This window comes from Schistocerca americana, chromosome 2, assembly GCF_021461395.2.
Source record: "Schistocerca americana isolate TAMUIC-IGC-003095 chromosome 2, iqSchAmer2.1, whole genome shotgun sequence".
Taxonomy (NCBI): Eukaryota; Metazoa; Arthropoda; class Insecta; order Orthoptera; family Acrididae; genus Schistocerca; species Schistocerca americana.
This window is the reverse complement of record NC_060120.1, coordinates 356636373-356662097: the sequence shown is the minus strand read 5'-3', so window position 1 is coordinate 356662097 and position 25725 is coordinate 356636373. Positions and strand designations below refer to the sequence as shown.

The window sequence follows — 25725 nt, the reverse complement described above, 5'->3', positions numbered from 1 at the left end:
ACACGTTCCAGTGAGATTAATTTGACCGCCACCTATTTTCGACATCGACAGCAGGTGGCAGCACTAACAGCAGAGGGTATATACTCGTAAAGCGTACGGTGGGAAGCGTGGGAGGGAGGGGGGAGGGGAGGAGCAGGAAACAGTGCAGTCCTTGTCATAATGCGGAAACGGAGCGATATATCTGACGTCCAACAGAGCATGATCATTGACTTCTGTCCAAGAGGGGAAGCATTTCCGAAACGGATAAGTTTGTAAACTGTTCACGAGCCTCCATAGTTAAAGTGTGCGGTACAAATAAAATGGCGCTACACAGAACCGGCGCCGAACCAACTGTCGTGCACCAAGGTCCGTAGACAACAGTGGTGAACGAAAGCTGCGGAAATGTGTACGGGCAAATAGACGTGTAACTGTTGCGCAACTGATTGCCAGGATGACCGAAGGGGCTACCAACAACGTCTCCCAACGACCGTACCGCGAATGATAATTAATTGAAGCCCTCAGCTGCCGACGGGTGCTGTTGATATACCTCGATGGGGACAGCTGAAAATGTGTTCCCGACCGGAACTCGGACCCAGGATCTCCTGCTTACATGGCAGACCCTCTATCCATCTGAGCCACCGAGGATATAGATGAATAGCGCGACTGCAGGGAATTATCCCTTGCACGCCTCCCGTGAGACCCACATTCCCAAATGTCCACAATCTACATTCGTAATGTACCTAATAGATATTTGCCCATCCACTCATTACTCGCGCACACTAAGGTGACGATTCCCGTAAGAGTTCGGGCACCCTGTGCGCATTCGCACAGACGAAGGTCAGTGGGTGGGTAGCCTTTAACTGTATATAAGAAGAGAGTAACTGTTCTCGAAAGAACAGATACCATTTATGACCGTGCAGCTTCTCTAGTCACCTTAGTGTGCGCGAGTAATGAGTGGATGGGCAAATATCTATTAGGTACATTACGTTTGTAGATTGTGGACAGTTAGGAATGTGGGTCTCACGGGAAGCGTGCAAGGGATAAGTCCCTGCAGTCGCGCTATTCATCTATGTCCTCGGTGGCTCAGATGGATAGAGGGTCTGCCATGTAAGCAGGAGATTCCGGGTTCGAGTCCCAGTCGTGGCACAAATTTTCAGCTGTCCCCATCGAGATCTATCAGCAGCACCTCTCGGCAGCTGAGGGTTTCAATTACGAGGTGCATTCAAGTTCTAAGGCCTCCGATTTTTTTCCTAATTAACTACTCACCCGAAATCGATGAAACTGGCGTTACTTCTCGACGTAATCGCCCTGCAGACGTACACATTTTTCACATCGCTGACGCCATGATTCCATGGCAGCGGCGAAGGCTTCTTTAGGAGTCTGTTTTGAGCACTGGAAAATCGCTGAGACAACAGCGGCACGGCTGGTGAATGTGCGGCTACGGAGAGTGTATTTCGTTGTTGGAAAAAGCCAAAAGTCACTAGGAGCCAGGTCAGGTGAGTAGGGAGCATGAGGAATCACTTCAAAGTTGTTATCACGAAGAAACTGTTGCGTAACGTTAGCTCGATGTGCGGGTGCGTTGTCTTGGTGAAACAGCACACGCGCAGCCCTTCCTGGACGTTTTTGTTGCAGTGCAGGAAGGAATTGGTTCTTCAAAACATTTTCGTAGGATGCACCTGTTACCGTAGTGCCCTTTGGAACGCAATGGGTAAGGATTACGCCCTCGCTGTCCCAGAACATGGACACCATCATTTTTTCAACACTGGCGGTTACCCGGAATTTTTTTGGTGGCGGTGAATCTGTGTGCTTCCATTGAGCTGACTGGCGCTTTGTTTCTGGATTGAAAAATGGCATCCACGTCTCATCCATTGTCACAACCGACGAAAAGAAAGTCCCATTCATGCTGTCGTTGCGCGTCAACATTGCTTGGCAACATACCACACGGGCAGCCATGTAGTCGTCCGTCAGCATTCGTGGCACCCACTTGGATGACACTTTTCGCATTTTCAGGTCGTCATGCAGGATTGTGTGCACAGAACCCACAGAAATGCCAACTCTGGAGGCGATCTGTTCAACAGTCATTCGGCGATCCCCCAAAACAATTCTCTCCACTTTCTCGATCATGTCGTCAGACCGGCTTGTGCGAGCCCGAGGTTGTTTCGGTTTGTTGTCACACTATGTTCTGCCTTCATTAAACCGTCGCACCCACGAACACACTTTTGACACATCCATAACTCCATCACCACATGTCTCCTTCAATTGTCGATGAACTTCAATTGGTTTCACACCACGCAAATTCAGAAAACGAATGATTGCACGCTGTTCAAGTAAGGAAAACGTCGCCATTTTAAGCATTTAAAACAGCTCTCATTCTGGCGGTAAAATTCCATCTGTCGTACGGTGCTGTCATCTCTGGGACGTATTGACAATGAACGCGGCCTCATTTTAAAACAATGCGCATGTTTCTACCTCTTTCCAGTCCGGAGAAAAAAAATCGGAGGCCTTAGAACTTGAATGCACCTCGTAATTATCATTTATTATAGAGAGGCTGCGCGGTCATCAATGGTATATGTTCTTTCGAGAACAGTTACTATCTTCATACGTACAGTGAATGTTGCTGTGCATGGGCCTTCACAGCAGGCACCTGCTTCATGGACCCACGCTGACTGATTTTCATCAGCGACGGAGGCTGGAATTTGCACGCCAGTACCGCAACTGGAAGTCCACTGAGTGACGGCAGGTGACCTTTTCCAGATGAATCTCGTTTTATACTCCATCGGAGTCTTTGGCGTGTGTGGTTTGAAATGTCGGAAAGCAAACAAGGAGATAGCGTTATGGTCTGGGGAATGTTTTCTGGCAGTCCCTAGGTGATCTTGTCATTCTGGAAGGCACAGTAGATCAACACAAGTGTGGAACAACCCTTAGAGAGCAATTTCATCTCTTAATGTGTTATACAGCTCGCAGTGTATGTGCGTTTTCGAAGGCACTAGGATGAGATTACCACACTCCCACGGCCACCAGACTCCCCAGATATAAACCCAGTCGAGACTCTGTGGGACCACCTGGATCGGGCTGTTTGCATCATGAATCTTAAATCGAGAATCCTCGCGTAGCTAGTTACGGCACTGGAGGCGGGTCAGTTTCTATTCCTGTAGGAACCTCCCAGAACCTCTTTGATTCTCTTCCTACAAGTTTCGTAGAGGTCGGCACTGTAAAATGGGGGTATTCAGGCTTTCTACAGATGGTTATATTAATTTGACTGGGCAATGTATAAGTTTTCTTGGTGTAGACTCGCATTATGATGTAAAAGAATGTAAGACCAACCTTTAAACCACGGTTGTAGAAGCTTTGTTCTGGGCCGCCTCGTGTACTGCGATGTCCGGGGTTCACTTGTACTTCACAAGGCCCCTCGTAACAGACTTGACATTATGCCAGTTGTCGTATGACAGGTGTCCTGCGCTGGAAGTAGGCGGGGCCGGCTGTCATGTGTTGCCCGATACAGTACGACCGATGACTGGCAGTCATCGGCGAATCGCGTGTAGATTCCTGTTTTCCTCTTGTGGGCCGCGCTGCACATTTTCTTTCTGGTGACGCTCCCGTCTCAAATTTCTTGTACTGCCTTGGCTCTGGTGGCTGGCAGTCAGGATAGTGCGAGTCTATAGCGGCTCTTCACCACAGTCTATAGCGATTCTCTCTGTTCTTGTTACAAGCGTGTTGCGATGAATCGATGTCGTCTCTCATCTTGCTTTTCACTATCCAATCTACATTTACATATATACTCCGCAAGCCACCGTCTGGAGTATGGCGCAAAGTACCATGTACCGCTGCTAGTCGTTTCCTTTCCTATTCCACTCGCAAATAGAGTAAGGGAAAAACAACTGTCTATATGCCTTCGGACAAGCGCTAATTTCTCTTTTCTTGTATTTGCGGTCTTTACTCAAAATGTACTTTGCCGGCAGTAGAATCGTTTTGTGGTCAGCCGCAAATGTTGGTTCTCTAAATGTTCTCAATAGTGTTTCGAGAAAAGAATCGCTTCAGGGATTTCCATTGGAGTTCGCGGAACATCTCCGTAACACTCGCGTATTGAGCTAACCTACAAAGTAACGTATCTACCAGCACGTCTCTGAATTGCTACGACATCTACCTTTAATCCCACTGGGTGGGCATCCCAAACACTCGAGCAGTACTCAAGACTGGGTGGCACTATTATTCTATACGCTGTCTCTTTTATAGATGACTTACACTTTCCTAAAACTTGTAATATTATGTGAGCTTCACCGCCTTTTTAAAATTAATTTGTGCCTGATTTTATTGTGAGAAGCTGAGTAATGTATGTAAATACTGTAAACGTAAATTTGATTCAAAAAGTACGTGAAGTGAAGTGAAGCGCAGCCTGACAGCAAGAAACTCTTTAGCACGCAATCCCCGCAACGATAGTAGCTGTGAATCTTTGAGTATGGACTAAAAAAAAAGCAATCGATTCATTAAAAAAAAGGGGGACTGTTAATCTGTATCTTGTGGAAAGAGGACGTGTTGTTAGGCCGTCGCTCAGAACGTATTGTTACATTAAATGAAAATTGATATTTTAGTGATAAAACTGAGTAAAGTATGTGTAAGAGTTGCCAAACATTTATGTATACAAATTTTCTGGAAGTAAAGAATAGAAATATCTTGTCTTTGGAAACGGAGGTGAACTTCTTTGACGTCGCCATCTATCAATGGACAGAATTGTAAGTGTACAAAGTTCACTAAAATACAGGAAAAGAAATGCATTCTCTATAATTTTCATTCAATAAGTAACAACCTCTCATAATTTCTTAACGACAGTAATTGGATTATGATCTTGTATAATACTATGATGCTGAACTCCACTGACCAATTTTGATGTAGCAGGACGTGTAGTTTGAAGGAAGTTTGTGTGCCAAGCAATCTCCTTTTCTTAAGAAAAGCAGATCGCTGTTTGATCGTATTTACTTACAACAGTGGTCCCTTAGGTATGATAATCTACGAAAACTTGGGCTCAAAGCTATCCGCAATACAGCCAAGTAACCAATAGAGTCGTACTTTAAATCTTAAAGAACAATAACTTCCTCCAAATTATAATACATCACCAACTGGTGCAGAAGCTGATCATTCAAGGAGACAGCAACCAAAATTTAGGTACCAGTTACGACTTAAAGTAAAGTCTCAATCAAAATCAATCTCTCTCTCTCTCCAAACACATATATAAATCATACAATGTAAACTTTACCTCCGAGGATCTCTCCCACAGTCGGAGACGAAACGTCAGGAGAGAGTTTTATACTTCGACCACGGCCTATCAGCCCGGAAGTTTTAAGTGAAGACATATATAAATATTCATATTATTAAGATAAGAGTCATTTTATAAACTCTCCCAATAAACTGAAGCCGACCATTCGTCTTCCCTATTACCATCCTTACGAGTTCGTTCCATTTCATATCGCTTTGCAACAATACACCTACATATTTAATCGATGTGACTGTGACAAGCAGCACAACACTAATACTGTATTCGAACGTTACAAGATTGTTTTTGCTACTCATCTGCTTTAACCTATTTTTTTCTACACTTGGAACAAGCTGCCATTCATCACATTAAGTAGAAATCCTGCCTAAGTCATCCTGTATCCTTCCAAAGTCACTCAGCGATGATACTTTCCCGTATACTACAGTGTCACCAGCAAGCAGCTGCAGACTGCTGCTCAACCTACCCGTCAGATAATTAATGTACGTACACTGAGAACAACAGCGGTCCTACCACGTTTCCCTGGAGAACTCATGACGATACGCTTTCCTCTGATGAACATTCGCCGTCGAGGACAACCTACTAAATGTATAAGGACACTTCGGTCCATATATTCATGCCGCACTGACCCTATACACCCAAATTTCATTTTGCTAAACACTAAATTGATTGTTTCGGACACTTCTTACCTCATTATGTACCCCTACTCTGCATGCTATAGGCCTACTCGTACTATTTTCCTTTTTTGTAACTTAGAATCCAATCGACAGGTACGTAATCAGAAACAGAGCACTACCTCAGTTTTCAGGAAAACTGCGAAGGAAATGAAGACTTCTTCAATAAAAAACAGCCACAGTTTGCCTCAAGTAATTAGGATATTTATTGATTTAATGCGGAATGTTAAATTGAAAGTTGAATCTGGTTGTTCCCGATAACCAATTCTTTACCTCTCAAGATGATCTGTGTACACTTGGCAGAAAGTTTTTCTTCTTACCTAATAGGCTATTTTCGAGGAGAATAGTCCTGTTACTACTGACCAGTCTCTTACTGCTCTGTCCGTCGCACAGACAACGGAGTCAACTATAATCCTGAGCAATAAACGCAAACTGAATAACATCAAGCACAGTGTTGGAGTAATTAATTGTATTTTTAAAATAGTAGTTTTGGGAGTGCGGGGCAGAATAAGGAGCATGAAAAAAAGTTTTCTGCTGAAGGTAACAATTTTTATTAACTTAATGTATCTCACGGAAGACACGTTAGGGTACGTAATCTTCTTTCCGAAGTGCATTTTTATGCGTTATCGTCTCTTAAATTAACGCTTATCTTATGTGAGCTTTTGCATCGTTAAAGTAAATTCATTATAGTGTGAACATGGGTACACTGTTACGTGTTCCATGTCCTCCGGAAAAAGAAGAAGGAAAAAACAGCATTCTTGAGTTCTCTGCTGCGCAGAGTGCTGATGATCTCTCCTGCAATTCTATCTGTACACTTCCGCACAAAAAATAAGAGTTCTAAAGAGACAAAGACTGTGAAGTCATACATTCTCAACAGCGCCACCAATATTTTTTTTGTAGAGAAATAAAAATTATTTGTAGAAACACAGTTAATAGACAACCTTTTCATTTAGGTTGTTTTTCATGCAATGAGGGGTTTCAGGGTTTGACCTGTCCTCACTTTGAGTAACACATTTAGCTCTTCATCAGTATAATGTTCTCATCGACTCCATTTTGAATGCTGCAGCTACCTTGTAGAAAATAACAGTTCATTCAAACCACGTTTCCCAGGTTGTCTACTAAGGTTTAATTGAGAGTTAGATGCACTTGATTTTGATCTGTAATTTGTGGCTCCTTTTGCCATCTTTGCATCAATAGCGAAAACACTTTAAAGCTCACTGAAGCACTGGTGCGGTGCAAAATTACCCGTCTGGATGACTACTGTGTTTGTTTGTATTGAAAGTTACATATGCAGTCAAGATTTCTTACACATTCAAAAATTACGTCTGAACTCTGTTATGTTTATAGATTTAATTTTACTGCCCTTGAAACTAGAAAATATCGTCATATAATTGAAGAAGTTAGTCAATACACACTGTATGTACTCTAATCAGGCACATTAGGTTTTTTTAAGATGTAAAAATACTATATTAGCAATTGACATTAATTGTTACCTATCTAGTGGAGTACTGACTGGCCAGTATTGACAGAATGATATCTAAGTTATATTAAATGTTACTGAATTAATATGGCATTTTCTTCCTTAAACGCACTAGCATCATATATTTTACACACACTTGATAGATTGGCACATTAGGCTAACATTTTAGCATTCATAAAACAAGAAATAAATAATTTACATACAGTTAGTAAAGTACCATACTGCGAAGGACAACAGAATATTATGGTCTTGTAACAGATAAAAATAAAGAACGGTATTGATCGGCAGTGTGAAAATACCGCAACGTTTCGGAGAATGTCATGCTCATCATCTTCTGGCAAAGCAACGGTATTTGCTAACATAACTCACTGTTTCAATGTCTTAATTTCTTGAATCACGTTTATTAAAACCTACTGTTCTACGCCGTGTTCCATATTATAGATTCTCTGGCCAGTTACTAATGCCATTTATCGTACACCAATAAACGGAAAATACCATTACGATCTACATGTCAAATCAAAATGTTCAAACGTGTGTGAATTCCTAAGGGCCCAAACTGCTGAGGTCCGGGCACTCCGCGCGGCTCTACATGTCAAAAAACACATAGCATACTAATATAAGTTTTGCATAATCCATTTTATTAGCGATTTGGCTTACAAGTGTGTTCTGAATTTATAGAAACACCTGTTAGTGAACAGGCACAGTGTCTGTAGATTATCCCAGCTATGCTTTCCAGATATTGTATAGCATTTTTGCAGTCTGACTAATGCATAGCGTCCGACGTTATCATGACAGAAGATAAAGCGACTGACGAACAAAGCTCGCATAGATAGCAACTGTCCGATTGTTGGCAGTACCCGTCGTTTGCTTGCAAATAACTACTTCCCCGAGGATTGTATCTATTACATTTCACCGTAAAAATATGAATATCTGTTCGAGAAAGGAGGCTCAGCAATGCGTAATAAAATCTTCTAACGCTTTATACCGTATTACAGAAGCTACTTCTCGTCGCCGTTACAAGCAAAACAGATTCACGTGTTGTGAAGTAAACGTGACACATTTATTGTCAATAGGCAAGCAACCAAAACTCCGTGTGCTAATGGAGACAGCACTGTATGTGTTGCAGTTTCAAGAGAAACAGTTGGAGCTACTCCTGTAATATTAAGAAATAAATGATGGAACACGGAATACAATCTTGCTGTTCATTTATTGCCGGGCGGGGTGGCCGAACGGTTCTAGGAGCTACAGTCTGGAACCGCGCGACCGCTACGGTCGCAGGTTCGAATCCTGCCTCGGGCATGGATGAGTGCGATGTCCTTAGGTTAGTTAGGTTTAAGTAGTTCTAAGTTCTAGGGGACTGATGATCACAGGAGTTAAGTCCCATAGTACTCAGAGCCATTTTAACCATTTTTTGTTCATGTTATTCTTTTTTCCCCAAAAAAGATACTAAAGACTAAGGAACAAATACGTCCTTCTGATATTTCACATGTTTCCTAGAAACGTCACTATGTGTTCTTTTTGTAATACCCGAGCGAAAATACATTACTGAACTCTTCAGTCAGTTGCTTGTGTCTATCAAGAGATCAGACAACGTTGGACAGCCTTGCAAGTTTTGCTGATCAGTGACGTAGACCAATTAAGTCACATCTTACTGCTATTACTATTTATTATGCTATATGTTTTAATTAAGTGACGAGTACACTGTTTCAGTTTTTGAACTGTTTTTAAAGTACTCACCGAAACGAACGCCGTCCCTTAAATCAATTCAATGTAAACACCGTACAAATGGCCGTTGAAGCATACAGCAGACAAAACGGTTTATATTTTTCTGTTTAATAGAAAGAAATTGTCCAAAAATGTGAGGATTCTTCCTCGATTAACATGTCAGAGATTCTATCAACTTCTGTGCGTTGGACTATTCATACTTTCAGACATGGAGGCAGGTAGGATGATTGGGTGTTTTACCAGTTAATAGGTTTCCAGTACCCTACGTCAATGGCTGGGTTATAATCATTAATTTACATGCTTTGTTTTTAAACATCTTTAATAAACTTCTCTTTACAGTGAAAAGAAGGAAACTTTTGCCAACGAACAAATGAGTCAGAAGTGAGGTACGCCCATTGGACAACGTTTAGCATCATCCATCACTACATACTATGATGTTACCTTTGTAGATAGCTGTATCATGTAAAATGTATTAAAACAAGCGGGTTTCTATACGTAATATGTAGACGGAACTTGTGTTCATTCACGGTAACACTGTATGGTGTACAGGAATAATTTCATAGTTCAATAGGGGCAGCCAGTAGTGAAAGATGAAATAGGATACGTAAATGATCGCGCATGTAAAACATGGTGTTTCATACAAATCAAGTACTTACGCTCGACAGAACTGGAGATGAACTCTTGCGAGCGATGCACATGTGACATTAGTTTTTTTTCGATCATATCATTCCTGCCTATAAACAATTATGATAGCCACGTGCAGATAATGGTAGAGAACGTCATACCTTACGTCTGCTTTACCGTCTGCCCAGTCATTGCTCTCGCTCCCCCCGCCCCCCCCCCCTCCCCCTTCTTTCCGGACAGCATAGGATCAATACACAACAAAGAAAAATCGTATCTATACTGTTACATAAAACAGCCAGCTTCTAAAAAACATTTTCTGGACAGGAAACCGATTTTTGGAACTATCTTCCTCAAAATCACATGAAAAAGACACTTCTGTAACAATAACTGTCTCTTCCGTATACTTGTCCGAACTTGACTCACTAGTTGCACCCACCCCGCTCACCTTTCCCTTCCTCTTCGACAGTCGATCATTACACTCTTTCTGAAGAGTCACTGTCACTTCAGTCATCTTCTCTGTGATTATTCTTTCTGTTTCTGAAGATATTAAACAGGCCTTCAAGAGCGCTAAACTAGTTAATATTGTAGTTACTCTCAATGTCTTCTGTTATTAGTATTATTTGTTCTTGTTATTATTCATTGTTATTACTGATGTTGGTAATTATAATTATCGTCATGATTGCACCTCAGATGTATCTAACTGAAGTACAAGTGCGCATAGATATTGATAATGATTTGATACAAGTAGTTCTTTTGCCTATGTAAGAAAGAGCCTAACTGCTAGATTGCGAAACAAAATAATAAATAAATAAAGAACAAGGCGACAAGTTGTTTGAACAGGGCCACACTAAAAGCTACAGGCGCGAAACAGCACACCTGTGTCGGCAGCATTTCCTCACAGACAGCGCCTCCCGTAGACTAGGTACTTGCAGCAGTGCGTTAATGCATTTGTGAAACTACTTGTGCACTAGAATGAGACTTTCACTGTGCACCGGAGTGTGAGCTGATATGAAACTTCCTGGCAGATTAAAACTGTGTGCCGGACCGAGACTCGAACTCGGGACCTTTGCCTTTCGCAGGAGAGCTTCTGTGAAGTTTGGAAAGTAGGAGACGAGGTACTGGCGAAAGTAGAGTTGTGAGGACGAGGTGTGAGTTGTACTTGAGTAGCTCAGATGGTAGACCACTTGCCCGCGAAAGGCAAAGGTCCCGAGTTCGAGTCTCGGTCCGGCACACTGTTTTAATCTGCCAGGAAGTTTCATAACTATGCAGTAGTTGTCCTAGTTTACGGTGGTAGAGCCTGCCCAGAACGAAAGTGTGGCATTGTGAAGTGTGTTACAAAGCGTGGACAACCATTCTAGTACGGGCATACGACAAGTGAGGCACAAAATCCATATAACTGACTTGTTATACCAATACCTCCAGCAGAGGGAACAGAATTAATGGAGGCACATTTTCGACAGACTGTCGCAGTTCTGTCGCTAAATCCTTCAGAGGGGCAACATCATTCGTGTCATCCTTTTCGTTCAGCGACGAGGCCACTGCTGTGCGGGATGACATCATAAACTTGGGCAGGTTCTGCTCCCCGTGGTACGATTGTCGATAAACGTAACGCCGACTGTGTGGTGTGGTGTGGTGTGGTGCTATCCAAATCATCTTATCACCCCTTACAAGTTTCTCGGTGACCGAAAGGACCAGCTTCCTTGACTTGGTGGGCGCTCCGGGTGTGCTGCTGGAAGACGTACCCCTTCCAATTCGCGTCACTATGTGGTTCACACATTAAGGGATCATAGCGCACATCTCTTGAAATGTACGACAGTTTTTAGACAATGGAACTGGATGCAGAGTTCCAGCGCAATGGTGAAATCCACTGGATCTTTGGCTGTGTGGGCACATGAAAAGTCTGGTGTAACGCTCTAAGGTCAACTACATAAACGGTCTATTACTCTCCATACACGTTACTCGTGTTCAGCTGATGTACAGAACCCTGAAATCACCGAAGAGTTACACCGGTCAACGTTGATGCATGTATTGTTGCTCAAAGCGGACACTGTGAGCATCTGCTGTGACGTAGCAAGCATTCGTCCGATAACACTGTATCATGTAATTCAGTAGCACTGCTTTGTGCTTTTTCCGACATATTTCATACGTACATTTAGTGTCATTTGGAACGGAGGAATCACGGATCGAAGATAATTCCTAATGTGCCAAAATCTATAGCATACACAGCCGCAAAGGTTCATATATCAACTCGATTGCCTCCCAATTCGTGAGATATGTCTTTGATATACCAAAATAGTCATCATTCCCATAGCAATATTTCTTATAAATATAAAATCTTAGTCATATGTCCTTTCAAACGTGCAGAATACTCGATGTTTCAATCCAAATGCTGGATCTTCTTCAGGAGTATTCTGGTGTCCCCAGGAGACTGATCACTATCTAAAAAGAGTGTTGCGTTCAGTTGTAAAACGCTTTTATACGTGGACACAACAATGTTTTTAGACAGTGATCAGTCTCCTGGGGACACCAGAAGAATCCTGAAGAAGATCGCAGCATAGAGCTAGAAACGTCAAGCATTATACAAGTCTGAAGAGGAATTTGACATAGCCTAACTACATAGAAGATTTTACTGTCAATGACAGCGGTCGCGGAGCGTAGGAACTAGTACACTGCCTAGCAAAACAAGTGAAGCACCCAGATGCGAAAGAGGAAGCGAAATAAAACTTCACGGGTTCAGAGGTCATGCGTTGTTACTTCAGCGATTTCGAAATCTAGTCACATTTACAAAGAACTTGGCAGGACGAATGCAGTTATCAGTATGAAGTTGCATCCCGTCTGACAGTTGCTTGCACTGATTCGGTGGGGAAGTGTGTCATAAGTCTTATCCCACGCTGAGGCAATATGGTCCACAACTGCTGTAATTGGTCCTTGATATGCTGGACACTGATGTCTGAGCTGCTTCCACACCTTATCAGGGACATATGAGGGGATATTGCTGGCAACGAGAGTCCCTCAACATAACACTGACAGTTTATATAGATACGTGTGATGTGTGGACGAGCATTATGGTGCTGAAAAAATGCACCACGATACTTACGCGTGAGAGGTAACACATGAGGTCGCAGGATGTCCGTGATGTACCATTGTGCCACCGGAGTTCCCTCAGTCCCAACCAGCCGTGACCCAAAATCCTACCCGATGGCTCCCCACATCATGGCGCCTGAAGTAATCCCGCTGTGTGTCTCCAAAACACTGGAAGAACGTGACTCCCCCCCAGGTCGCCGTCATACTCTCCGACGATGGTCATCCGAGGTAGTGAAAAACCGCGATTCATCGGTGAACACAGTGCGATGCTGTTCCCAAGCAGTCCAGTGTTCTTGGTCGAGGCACTACTCCAAACGCAGTCGTTTGTTCAGAAATGTTCAAATATGTGTGAAATCTTACGGGACTTAACTGCTAAGGTCATCAGTCCCTAAGCTTACACACTATTTCACCTAAATTATCCTAAGGACGAACACACACACACCCATGCCCGAGGGAGGACTCGAACCTCCGCCGGGACCAGCCGCACAGTCCATGATTGCAGCGCCTGAGACCGCTCGGCTAATCCCAGGAGGCGCAGCCGTTTGTCTTGTGCTGTTAGCGGTAGGTCTTACATGGACAGTAATTCTGTAGTTCAGCTGCTAATTTCCGCCAATGCTACGGAATGGCACAGAACGTTGCACGAAGTCCATTACTTGTTCTCGGACGGTCGAGCAGATGTAAATGGATTACGATACGTTTGGTGCGCAATACGGCGGTCCTCCATTGTGGTGGACAGACAGGATCGACTGTAACCTTGACGGTGGGTATTCCTATCTTTACGTTTCCATGCAGTCAAATATGGCGCTAGTGTCACATCCAAATGCCCAACAAATGTGAGTACTGCACAATTCGAGCAATCTGAGATATGGAGACCCACAATGAGGTCCCTTTCTAAAGCTGTCTCACACGAGTACTTGGCATCCTCATGCCCTTCACAATGATCACCGAAGGACCGACTCTGTTCACGGCCCTTATGAATCCTACCAAAGCTGAAACAGCACTAAACACAAACAACACTAATTCATTCTGGTGACCGTCCTACCTGCTACTGAGAATTGAAACTTTAGTCATTTACATAACCACCGACGTTTACCAAGTCATACAGACATCCGACGCCCGCCCGGTTAGCCGACCGGTCTAACGCACGGCTTTCCGCGGTGGGAAGGATCGCCTGGTCCCCGGCACGAATCCGCCCAGAGAACTTATATCGAGGTCCGGTGAGCCGGCCAGTCTGTGGATTGTCTTTAGGAGGTTTTCCATCTAGCTCGGCGAATGCGGGCTGGTTCCCCTTATTCCGCCTCAGCTACACTATGTTGGTGATTGCTGCGCAAACAAGTTCTCCACGTTCGCGTACACCACCATTACTCTACCACACAAACATAGAGGTTACACGCGTCTGGTATGAGACATTCCCTGGGGGGATCCACCGGAGGCCGAACCGCACAATAACCCTGGGTTCGGTGTGATGAAGTGGACCGCGGTAGTCATCGTGGGGTTGTGGAACACTGCGGCTGCGGCGGGGACGGAGCCTCTCCGTCGTTTCAAGGTCCCCGGTTAACATACAATACAATAGACATCTGACAGTGTCTTCAAGCTGAATCACTGTTTTATCAGGCAGTGTATTTCTTAATTTCTCTTTGTTTCTAGTGTGACATATCAGCGAAAGCTTCAGGGACGAAATGTGTGAATCTCTGAACATTACTGTAGATGAGCAGACCTCTTTATTAGGCTAGTGCGTAAATAGTGAGTCAGCTTGAAGTGTACAGTGCCTCGTCTTATGTTGACAGTGTACGTCTTCGTTGGAAAGCACATGGCGCTAATGGACTTCGTCAAATGCCTGCAGCGTCGTCATCTTCTCGACTCTGGTGACTACATCGTCATCTCTGTGGACGATGAGATATATGACCCTAGCAAGAAGCTTAACGTGTTGCACAGAGGTAAGTAATGATACGTTTGCAAAGCATACGCTGAGGCCTGCCACATCTCATGTCCTCAGTTTCTCAATTACACTCTGTGCATCAGCAATGGAACGGGAAGCATATACATGGACTGGACAAAAATACGGAAAACGGCGAGAAATACTTGCTTGACTATAAATGCAGATGCTAGCCAAGCCTATAGGTTGCGCTGTTGTATTTGACCACGAACGGTACCTATGCTATGTCCTCAGTATGTTGCAAGCGTCATTAACGGTCAGAACAGTGTTGTGAGTGCATTATGTCGGAGCTAAGTGACTTCTAATGTGGGCAAGTTGTTGGTGATTGTATAGTTGGTGCGTCTGTGACCAAGGAAAGCGAAGTGTTTGATGTTTCAAGAGGCACTGTATCGCATATTTATACCGCATACAAAGAAAGTGGAAAAACAACATCCGCCACATCAAAACGCGTAAAAAGTGTGTTTTGAGATATCGTGACGATTGGTCATTGAAAAGGATTGGGACGAAAAGTAAAACGACTGCAACTGGAAAATTCTTTGCAGAACTGAATGTCGCAGTCGCGATCCTTGTCAGCATCAAACAAGACGAAGGAACTGTCAGAAGCAGGGAATTGCAGGGTGAGCTAGAATTGCAAACCACTCAGATGCCCGTAGCAGGAAAGCGCGATGCCGAAGCCATAAAGCCTGAACTTTGAAGCAATGGAAGAAAGTCGTTTGTCGGATTAGTGTTGGTGCACGCTGTTTCCAACTTCTTGCACAAGCTGTGTTCCAGTAGTGAAACATAAAAGGGCTGGAGAGGGGGAGAAGGGGGGGTGGGGGTTGGGTGATGATTTGGGTAGCCATATCGAGATATTCCACAGGCCCCATTCGTGCTCTACATGGTTGCATTACAGTCAAGGATTATATGGCGCCGGCCGAAGTGGCCGTGCGGTTAAAGGCGCTGCAGTCTGGAACCGCAAGACCGCTACGGTCGCAGGTTCGAATCCTGCCTCGGGCATGGATGTTTGTGATGTCCTTAGGTTAGTTAGGTTTAACTAGTTCTAAGTTCTAGGGGACTAATGACCTCAGCAGTTGAGTCCCATAGTGCTCAGAGCCATTTGAACCATTTTTGATTATATGGCCATTTTGGCTGATTTGGTTCATCACATGGAACAAGGTTTGTTCCGCAGTGGTGATGATGTGCTCCAAGACGACAGGGCCGCTGTTCACACAGTCTGCATCATCCAGGCCTGGTTAAGTGAGCACGAGGATTAATTGTTGCATCTCCCCTGGCCACCTGAGCCACCAGATCTCAGTGCTTTTGAGCCTTTGTGGTCTAGTTTGTAGAGAAGGGTAAGTGATAGCTATCCACCTCTATCATTGTTACCTGAACTTGCCACTACTTTACAAGAAGAATGGCATAAGATTCCCTTGAAAACCGTACACGACCTGTAGTTATCCATTCCGAGATGCCCGAAAGCTGTATCGAAGCCAAAGTGTTTCCCGCACCGTTTTGGGCATGGTAATGTGTTGTGTTTTTGGTGTTTCCGTATTTTTTTCCAATCCCTGTAAACATTACCAAAGAAACGAAGCCGAACCACGAAGTTCATCGTCGTATTACCGAAAACTTGCTGTAAATGAGCCTGCTTTCTGACATTTAAATGCAAGGAAAGATAATTAAAAGTCTGAACGAAGCCTCATTCCATTATTGTGGTACCTATAAAGCTTGGAGTGACCTTTTCATCCTACAGACGAAAATTTAAAGCAAAGTGTATAAGTTCAGAATTTTGAGAATGCACATAAACTTGTAGTAGCAGTAAAGATAGTAGTAGTAGTAATAGTAGTAGTAGTAGTAGTAGTAGTTGTTGTTGTTGTTGTTGTTGGTGGTGGTGGTGGTGGTGGTAGTGGTGAAGTTTATTCATCCACAAATTACTTTTAAAACCATTCATAGTTGGGAAAAGTGTCTCGCACTGCAGGATTAATTTTGTAGAGAAGGATCAACGCCGCCAACGAAGCTTCACGATCGCAGTTTGATTTTTTCGAGGTGATAAATAAACTTTTATAACCACGGCGGTAAGTGAATGATTCACTATTTTATGTGACTGTAACGGCTACTACTGCTGTGACATCAGAAACTGAATGAAATTAAATTTTGTAAGACAGATTGACAAATTAAAAAAAAAACTTAATCTCTTTTGCTGCTGTCTGTTGTCTCGGTACTCGCACGCGTCTACTTGAAGCAGTAATGACTATGTTCGCATGTCAAGACACAGCATAAGCATTGTGTACTTTGTGCATATAGCTCACAGAGCATCCCCAGCCACTTTTGGGGAACATTTTGCATAGTTGAGTGGTATAGTACCTTTCAAATCTCTTTCTCCTTCGTTAATTAGTTTTTAACATCACCAAATAACTTCAATAACGTTGAATTCGCAGTAAGATACGCGCATTGTCCATTATGGGCAATACATTCTCCAAAAGCAATGCTTGTAACCTGAATGGTGTCCCACATGGTGCATTATACTTGATCTTGAAAAAAATGTAACGAAATGTGTGTATGGCCTTTTTGACTGGCAGTCCCCTTGTGAGGAGTTCAGTCACCTGGATGCAAGTCTTTTTATTCGACGCCACTTCGGTGGCTTGCGCGGCGACGAGCTCATGATGACAGACAACGCACAAAACCAGTCCCGAATGGAGAAAATCTCGAGCTGTGTCTGGAATCGAAGCCAGCGATCCATGATCGAGAGAGTCAGCAATGTTAGCCACAAGTCCACGAGCTGCTGACGCTGGCATGGTAAATTTGGCATAAGAGTAGGCATTATATGGGGTCTCCATACCACTGAACACCAACCATAGAATAATGTATTTCATAGACAAATTTATAATTGTGTGATACAGGGCTAGATCTATTACAATCGTACCTCTATAAGGAAAATTTTTAATAAAATGACGAAACGATGCTTTGCAGGATTTTGCGTTCGCTTTTACCCTATAGAAGACAAACCAGTATTTCGCACAAACCATTTTTCTTCGCAAAGTGGCATGTCATAACTGTCTTCCCATGATGTCTTGTTTCTGTCGTTTCCGGCCCACTCGTCGAATATAGAGTGCCAGAAAGCTGTTTTCTCGGATAACGAGACAGCAATTCAAGCAAATCGTATTAATGGAGTTTATTACAGTAAATTGAATTGACAATATTTAACTTAGCGGAGTTACATTGAGGTGTCGCATGCAAATGGCACATGCAAATAATGTCCTTCGACATATACTATTTCCATGCAAGCAAATGATACTGTTCACAAGTCACGGCTCGTCTTCTAGTGCGGCCGCGGCTAACGCGGAACGCCGCTTATATTCTCTTCGTATAGGGGCCGCTCCTGTCGTGATGCGGTCCTAGTCAGCGTAGTACTGGCTGACGTGCCGGCACTTGATGTTACGTCGGAACAGTTTCAATTCCACCATTCTAGTCATTTCACCCGTGCACACTTCCTATATGACAATTAGATCCACTTGTTGATGGTAGAAGCATCTTTTATCCCTGACATTCAAATTTTCTGGAATAATTAGCACCGTGGCAGCATTAGCAACGTTTAATAAATAGTCCATGTAATACCTTACTTCCTGGAAGAGCTCATCCCTTGTTCTACTGTTCTATTTTCTTCAGTCAGTAATAGTATTGACAATCATCGTAATAATAATGCGTCAAAGGAGTGTTTCACTCGCGTCGAGAAAAATTTTGCTAGTTTTTCCGTATTATGACTCCCCCGCAAGAATTCATTCAATACATACTTAAGTCACCTACCAGAACTCCTTTTTTGGTGATTAGAGGGGAATCTACGGGCTATCGTAGCGCTGACAGGTACACATATTTTATAAAGGGGACTATATAATTATTTCATTTACGTGTGCTCTTCATCAGCAAATACGATCTACCTCAATTAAGAGGGTAGTTTGATAAGTCTGATAAATTTCCACGAAAGCAATATGAACAGTTTCGTTGCGCCTTCGTTGTTGGTAAGCGTGATTATTCGAAGGATTGTCTAAGAAATTTCATCAATCTGCAGCATACAGTTCATTGCTGCCTGTCGCCTGAATTGGTCAGTGTGGAGAAAATCCAGTCGTGCAGGTATTAAACATTTTCATTTGAAGATTTGGACTGCCACACAAATCAAAACAGAATCGGATGTAGTTCACGCGGACTCTCCACCATCATTGAAGACCATTTACGTTTAGACCAATGAATTTAAATGCGGTCGGACAAGCACCGAAGAGACTGTTCCAGCCGTCCCATTGAGGTCACCACAAAGGAAACCATTGACAAAATCCGTGATATGGTAATGCAAGATTGCCGAATAAAACTTCGTGAGATTTCTGAAACTGTAGACAGCTCAAAGGAATGAGTGCATAATCTCCTGCACTGAGAATTGTCTATGTAGAAGCTGTGTGGAAGGTGGGTGCCGCATTGCTAACTGCAGACCAAAAGTGCATCCAGCAATGTTCAGTCGCAATGTCCGGCGATGTTTAGTCGCGGTCTGCAAGACTTTTTGTGCCGATTTATGATTGTTGATGAAATGTGGATCCATCATTACAAACCAGAGTCAAAACGGCAGTCTAAATAATGGACAACGGTGGTGAAAATGCACTGATGACGTTAAAGAACTTTTCTCAGCTGGTAAAGTGATGGCCACTGTTGTTTCGGATTTCCAAGGAATAATCCCCACGGATTGCTTGAAAATAGACAGAATCATAACTTAACCCTATTATGCTTCATTTCTGTATAGTTTGAACCTTGCGTTGGCTGAAAAGAGACGAAAGTCGGCATGCGAAAAATGCTGCATCAGCAGGATAATTAACCATCCCGCTCATCAGCAGTAACGATGGCAAATGTGCACGAAATGGGCTTTAAATTGGTTCCCCATCCACCCTATTCACCAGACGTAGCCCCAAGTACCTTCGCCTTGTTTCCTGACATGAAACTATGGCTTTCTGGGAAGAAATTTTCATCAAATGAGGGATTAATAGTTGCGTTCAACAAGCTTTTTGCAGTTTGACAGAACCTATTTTTCCGATGGGATGAAAAAGCTGAAGGAACACTGGTCAATTGTATTTACCTCAAAGGAGACTATGTTGAGAAGTAAGGTCAGTTGTTTACGAAACAAACATTGTTCTTTTTTTTTACCAAACTTGTGAAACTATCCTCATAGATACCGAAGTTAACACTTCCATTTATTTATTGCACAAGAACCAAACATTGGACTGATATTATACATATGTCATTTTGAAGAGAAATACTGGAAGTTTTTTTCATGTATACCGCCACAAGGTAGTTTGTTAATTTGCCCATAGTCAGCACTAGTCACGAACATGTAGAGTTCTGGCGCGGAGCGAGCTTTCTGTGTGTTGGAGTTCGACAAAAACAAGTGTGCTACAGCTGTTCAACGAAAGTTTAGAAACAAGTGCGGTAAGAAGCCACCAACAAGGAAGTCCATTTAACACTGGCACAACAAATTCATTAAGACAGGTAGCCTGTGCCCGGTAAAGTGAAGCGGACGTCCCAGTGTGAGTGAAGTGAATGTGGAGCGCATACAAGAGACATTCATAAGAAGTCCAAAGAAATCGGTGCGTCGTGCATCTTGTGAACTCGAAATGGCTCCAATGACAGGGTGGAAAGTCCTGCGACAGAAGCTGTCTATTAAATCATTCAAATTGGAGCTAGTGCAGAAGCTCAGTGACGACGACAAAAACAAGCGTTTTGAGTTTTGTTTGCAGTCCCAAAAGTTGAATGAGGATGGGGATGGCATTGTTGATTGCTTAATTTTTAGCAACGAAGCCACTTTTCACACTAATGGGAAAGTAAACAAGTATAATTGTCGAATTGGGGGTACAAAAGATCCACACGAATGCGCTGAATCTGAGCATAATTCCCCGAAGGTAAATGTTTTTTGTGCCTTGTCACGTCGAAAACTGTGCGGGTCATTCTTCTTCGCCGAGAGCACTGTCACTAGATATTCCTATTTGGACATGTTGCAGCAATGGCTGATGCCTGAAATGCAATCGGACCCTCCGCCCATCTTTCCACAGGATGGGGCTCCACTCCATTTTTATCGTGAAGTTCGTGGGTACCTGAACACGGAGCTGCTGCTTCGATGGATCGGCCGTGCTACAGAAGGGGACGGCTGTTTCATGATATGGCCTCCCCGATCACCAGATCTCACTCCGTATGACTTTTTCTGTGGGGACACATTAAACATCTCGTGTATGTACCGTTTCTACCACGTGATGAAGCAGAGCTCTGGGAGAGAATACGGAAAGCGACTGCCACAGTCGGCGATCCCATGCTGGGACAGATATGGCAAGAATTCGATTACCGTATTGACGTCTGCCAGGTCACTCATGGTTTACATACCGAATGTTTGTAAAAAAATTTTAGAGTTTCTCTTCAAATTGCAATATGTATGATATCTGTACAATGGCGTAAACGCATACACTTGGAAGTATACACAATACCGGGAGCAAAAAAGTCTCAGTAAACATAGGGTCGAAAATGCATACCTTAAGAGCTACGAGCGATTTTTCATCTATGACACTGTGCAACAAATCTCTTCTACTGCAAGTTCTTTGCTTTCCATATTTTGGAAAGTGGTAGTACGGATCAAAATAAGAAAAAATGTCCGGCAAACATGTGCTCTAAAACGCATACCGTAAACGTCACGAGAATATGATCATTAGAAGAGTTGTGTTTCAAAGTAGCAAAGATGAACAAGTGCTTAAGGAATGCATTTTAGAGCACTTGTTTACTGGACCTTTTTTCTTGTTTTAGTCCATACTATCAGCTCCCAAATAAGGAAAGCAAAGAACTTGCAGCATAAGAGGTTTTTTTCACAATATCGAAGATGAAAAATTGCTCGTAGCTCTTAAGGTATGCATTTTCGACAGTATGTTTGAGGTGAAAATCGTAGAGGGAGACCAAGAGATGAATACAGTAAACAGACTCCGAAGGCTGTAGGCTGCAGTAGTTACTCGGAGATGAGACTTGCACAGGATAGAGTAGCATGGAGAGCTGCATCAAACCAGTCTTTTACTCACATTAGTATGTTACAACACTGCCGCATATCTACTCCGATGTTAGATGAGAGGCTGCAAGCCCCGTTTGAAAGGGAACAAAACACAGATTGTGTGTCCTGTACTCGAATATTTCTCGATTGTGAGAGTTTGTTATAACATAGGTCTATAAGCAACTAAAGACTTGTTTACCAACTCACAACAGGTGTTTTCCAAAACTGGACCCGCAGGGCGAGTTTTGTTTCCTTTGAGAGGCAGCCTGCTGTCTCTAACGTAGACAGGCACATAATTTAGGGAAGGTCATTGAAAAGCGCACAACGTAGGAGGTGTGGGTTACCACTTGTGACGAAAAACTTCTGCCAGGCAACTGAACTGCATGAACTGTCACGTAGAGATCTTGGTGATAAGTAAATAAGATGCACAAATATAAACATTAAAGTAATACTACTACACGTTATTGGAAAATAGAAGCAAATAAGGCAAATAGTTGTCTTTGTGTCATTTTAATAAATGTGTAACATGTCGATGCCTCGAGATTACGTTTCATTCTTTGATCAGGATTCGCTTTATACTTTCTGAACACAGTGCATAAACATTCTCGAGTCTCCTCCAATTAAATGTCTATGAGCGTACAGGAAAGCATGTGGCACTGTTGATGATCTGTCCGTGGGAAGGGGACGTCAAGATGGGTCCCCTTGCTGATATCCGAGGAGGAGGATACGTCACAACACCAGTTTCACCCTCTCCCATGCGTCATCATCGTCCGGCACAAACATGACACCACACTACACACACCCTTGCAGTTACCCACACTTACCAGATACACTTAAACACACAATTCTCACACTTCGTGAAGGAAAGTCGCGGTAATGCGCGAAGGACCGAGAAACCTTCCCAGTTATGGAGCTGAAACTGTCCTTCGTGTTCTTCCAGTCAACAGTGACACACGAATTTACTTTTCTTAGAGTCCTTCCCTAGCTACGCTTGTATAGGACCGCAATCTTACAGCTGCACCTAGTCGGCGGTATAATGCGGCCGTCGGAATTTACTGTAGAAGATATTAATTCATTGAAAATATGACCGTGAAGACATCGGACTACCCGATACCTAATTATAACCAAAATTCAGTACATTCGGTATTACTATTCCACTTTTATGTTTACGTACTGAGACTTGGTAATTACCACAAATCAAAACAGCTATGACACATGGAAGGTTGACATGAGGAGATAATAACGTGTTACATAGAATCATAGGATCAGATAATTGTCTGGTAACGTATAACTACAGGAATGGGGATCATTCACATCATCATGCACGTACATTAAAATTCTATCCATGGACTAATCACTATAGCTACTCGTATACATACTGTATAAATAATACAGTGCAGTTCCTAAACTGAATAATTTACTGCAGTTGCGGAAACAGCATGCCCTAATGAAACTTTTTAAGTACTGAAATAACTTTAATGAAGGGTGTTGATGGAGGATCACAGATGGCCTTGGAAGCTCCTGGATTTCACACCTACAGGAAAGATACCGCCAAGGAGACTCAAGAAGCGTTGGAGGGATGGACTCCCTGAAGATTTAAACCAAGTGTCAATAGATATGGGCGAATGGCGGATAGCAGCAATGGACAGAATACAGTGGAAGAGGAAACTTGTAGATGCGTGCGGTCCACTGGGCCTGATCACGTAGTAGTAGTAGTAGTAGTTGAAAAAAAGTTTACACTGTATTTACTCCTTTAGTTTCAGAATGTGAACTTAAACCGTTAGTGAGAAACTTCACTTTAAAGTAAACATCACCTACTTCGACAGACGCTGTGACGTCGCCCCTCAGTGACAGGTAAATAATTTACATATCCTTCCTCGGTTTTTTTTTTCTTCTTTATTGTATTTCAATTCCCCATCGGGGTGGGCTGGCAGCAGCATATGCGCTGCTCTTCAGCCGAAAGACATAGAACATACAATAGAAGACATTTAAAAATAACATAAAGGAGAAAATATGGTGGACATAGATATAAAAAACGGGGGCAACATTATGGAAGACAATAGACAAAAAGGGGCGACTGTAAAATGGAGATAAAAACCGTAAAAAAGCAGCGCACACAAGAAACCACACACTGGGACAATTAAAAGAACACAAGGCGAAGTATAACCGGAGCATAAAAGCATCGACGGACGGCGTAGCACATAATCCTCCGTATGTATTCCGCTGATAATCACAGATCGCTCACACTAACAAACACAGGCTAATACTGTCAAAGTTATTACGATAAAGGAAGTCTCTGCTTAGCTAATGCAGTTTATCGTACAAGGACAATAAATGTTTTACACACTTTGTTTCTTTTTAATACACTTTCTACCTTTCAGTACAGTTTAAAGTAATTGATTACACAAACAATAAATATTGACTGCAAACACTAAAGTACACAGACAGAAATGACGATATTTATGCAAACAGATCCTTAGGCTACTAACAGATGGCGATGCTGATGACAGTCTCAGAACAGTGATACATACTTTGAAATATTTCGTATCGTTTTATGACTGAAATTAAAGAAACCTAGAAATGAAAATAATGCTTTGAAAATTATGTTCCGCAAGTGAGTGCCTTTAAGTGCATGTTACTGTCTTGAAATAACTGTGTCGTTACAAAGGGATGAGATTTTCCGAAAATTATGGTTACTTATGGACAGTGTGTAACTGGAAACTGTAGATACCTGCAAAAGATATGCTGCTGTATTGCTCATCTGTTCTGTGCCGTTTAACTGCTATCTTATTTGTACTGTTTTCCGCGGTATGGTTGGGTTAGTTCCAAATCTATTATTTTCAACAATTCATTTTCTTCCTCAGTGTTCTAGAGTGCAGAGTATCAGTAACAGTTCCATTACTAGAGTCTACTTGCTCTGTTGCTTAGAACTTTTGCGTTGTGTCATGAGATTGGAGTAACTCAGCTGCCGCTCTGTAATGTTCCAGTCTACTTAGACCCGTACCTGGAGGGCGACGCCGACAACGCTTTCGACGTGACGGACGTCCCCGCTCTACGCTCGGTGCTGAAGCTGTCTCCCTACTACCCCAAAAGCAGTCGCTACGAGTGAGTAACCCCTTCCGCTGACGCCTCTCTCCTGTAACCGAATGGCACAACAAATGGCATTACTTAACACATGCGTGTTGTGAAGCCGGGCACTCTGAGCAACACATAACGTCGTCAAAGCGTTAGCTTGCTGAACGGTAGAAAAGGGGCGCTATTATATAACGATACACTGTAACTAAACCAAACTAAACTCCTTCCGAACAGGCCCGCGAAGGCCCAACTGTACTGACCGACTGTCGTGTCATCTTCAGTCAATAGACGTCACTGGATGCGGATCTGAAGGGGCACGTGGTCCGCACACCGCTCTCACGGCCGTTGTCAGGCTTCGTGACCGGAGACTCTACTTCTCAGTCAAGTAGCTCCTCACTTGGCCTCACAGGGGCTGAGTGCACCCCAACAGCCCTCGGCAGCCCGTACGGTCACCTAACCAAGTGCTAGTCAAGCCCGGCATCGCTTAACGTCGGTGATCTGACAGGAGCCGGTGTTACCACTGCAGCAAGGCCGTTGGCATATAGCCATACACTATCTGATGAAAAGTACCCGGACATTACTGTATAATGCGGAATTGATCGCTAGATGTCACGAGAAGTGGAAGTATCAATTTAAAACGAGGTGGGGACTAAGGTGTTGCCAGCAAAGAAATAGGAGAGCTCAGAGGCTTCGAACGTCGACTAGTCATTCGGTCTCAACTGTGTAACAAATCCATGAAGGATTTTTCAGTCCTTATAAAGCTGCCCAAGTCGACTATCAGTAAAGTGATTGTGAAAAGGAAACGGACAGGGGTCCAAGTCGACTGTTAGTGATGTGATTGTGAAATGG

General features: G+C 43.1%; 1 protein-coding gene across 1 annotated transcript in view; it reads left to right on the top strand.

Annotated features, from left to right (window-relative positions):
* LOC124594011 (guanylate cyclase 32E-like) overlaps positions 1-25725 on the top strand; it is a 491656-nt gene that overhangs the window by 54757 nt on the left and 411174 nt on the right. Inside the window, exons 4-5 of the mRNA XM_047132363.1 lie at positions 14620-14769; positions 24789-24906. Of these exons, the coding sequence (XP_046988319.1) occupies positions 14620-14769; positions 24789-24906 (268 nt within the window). The remainder of the gene's footprint in view (positions 1-14619; positions 14770-24788; positions 24907-25725) is intronic.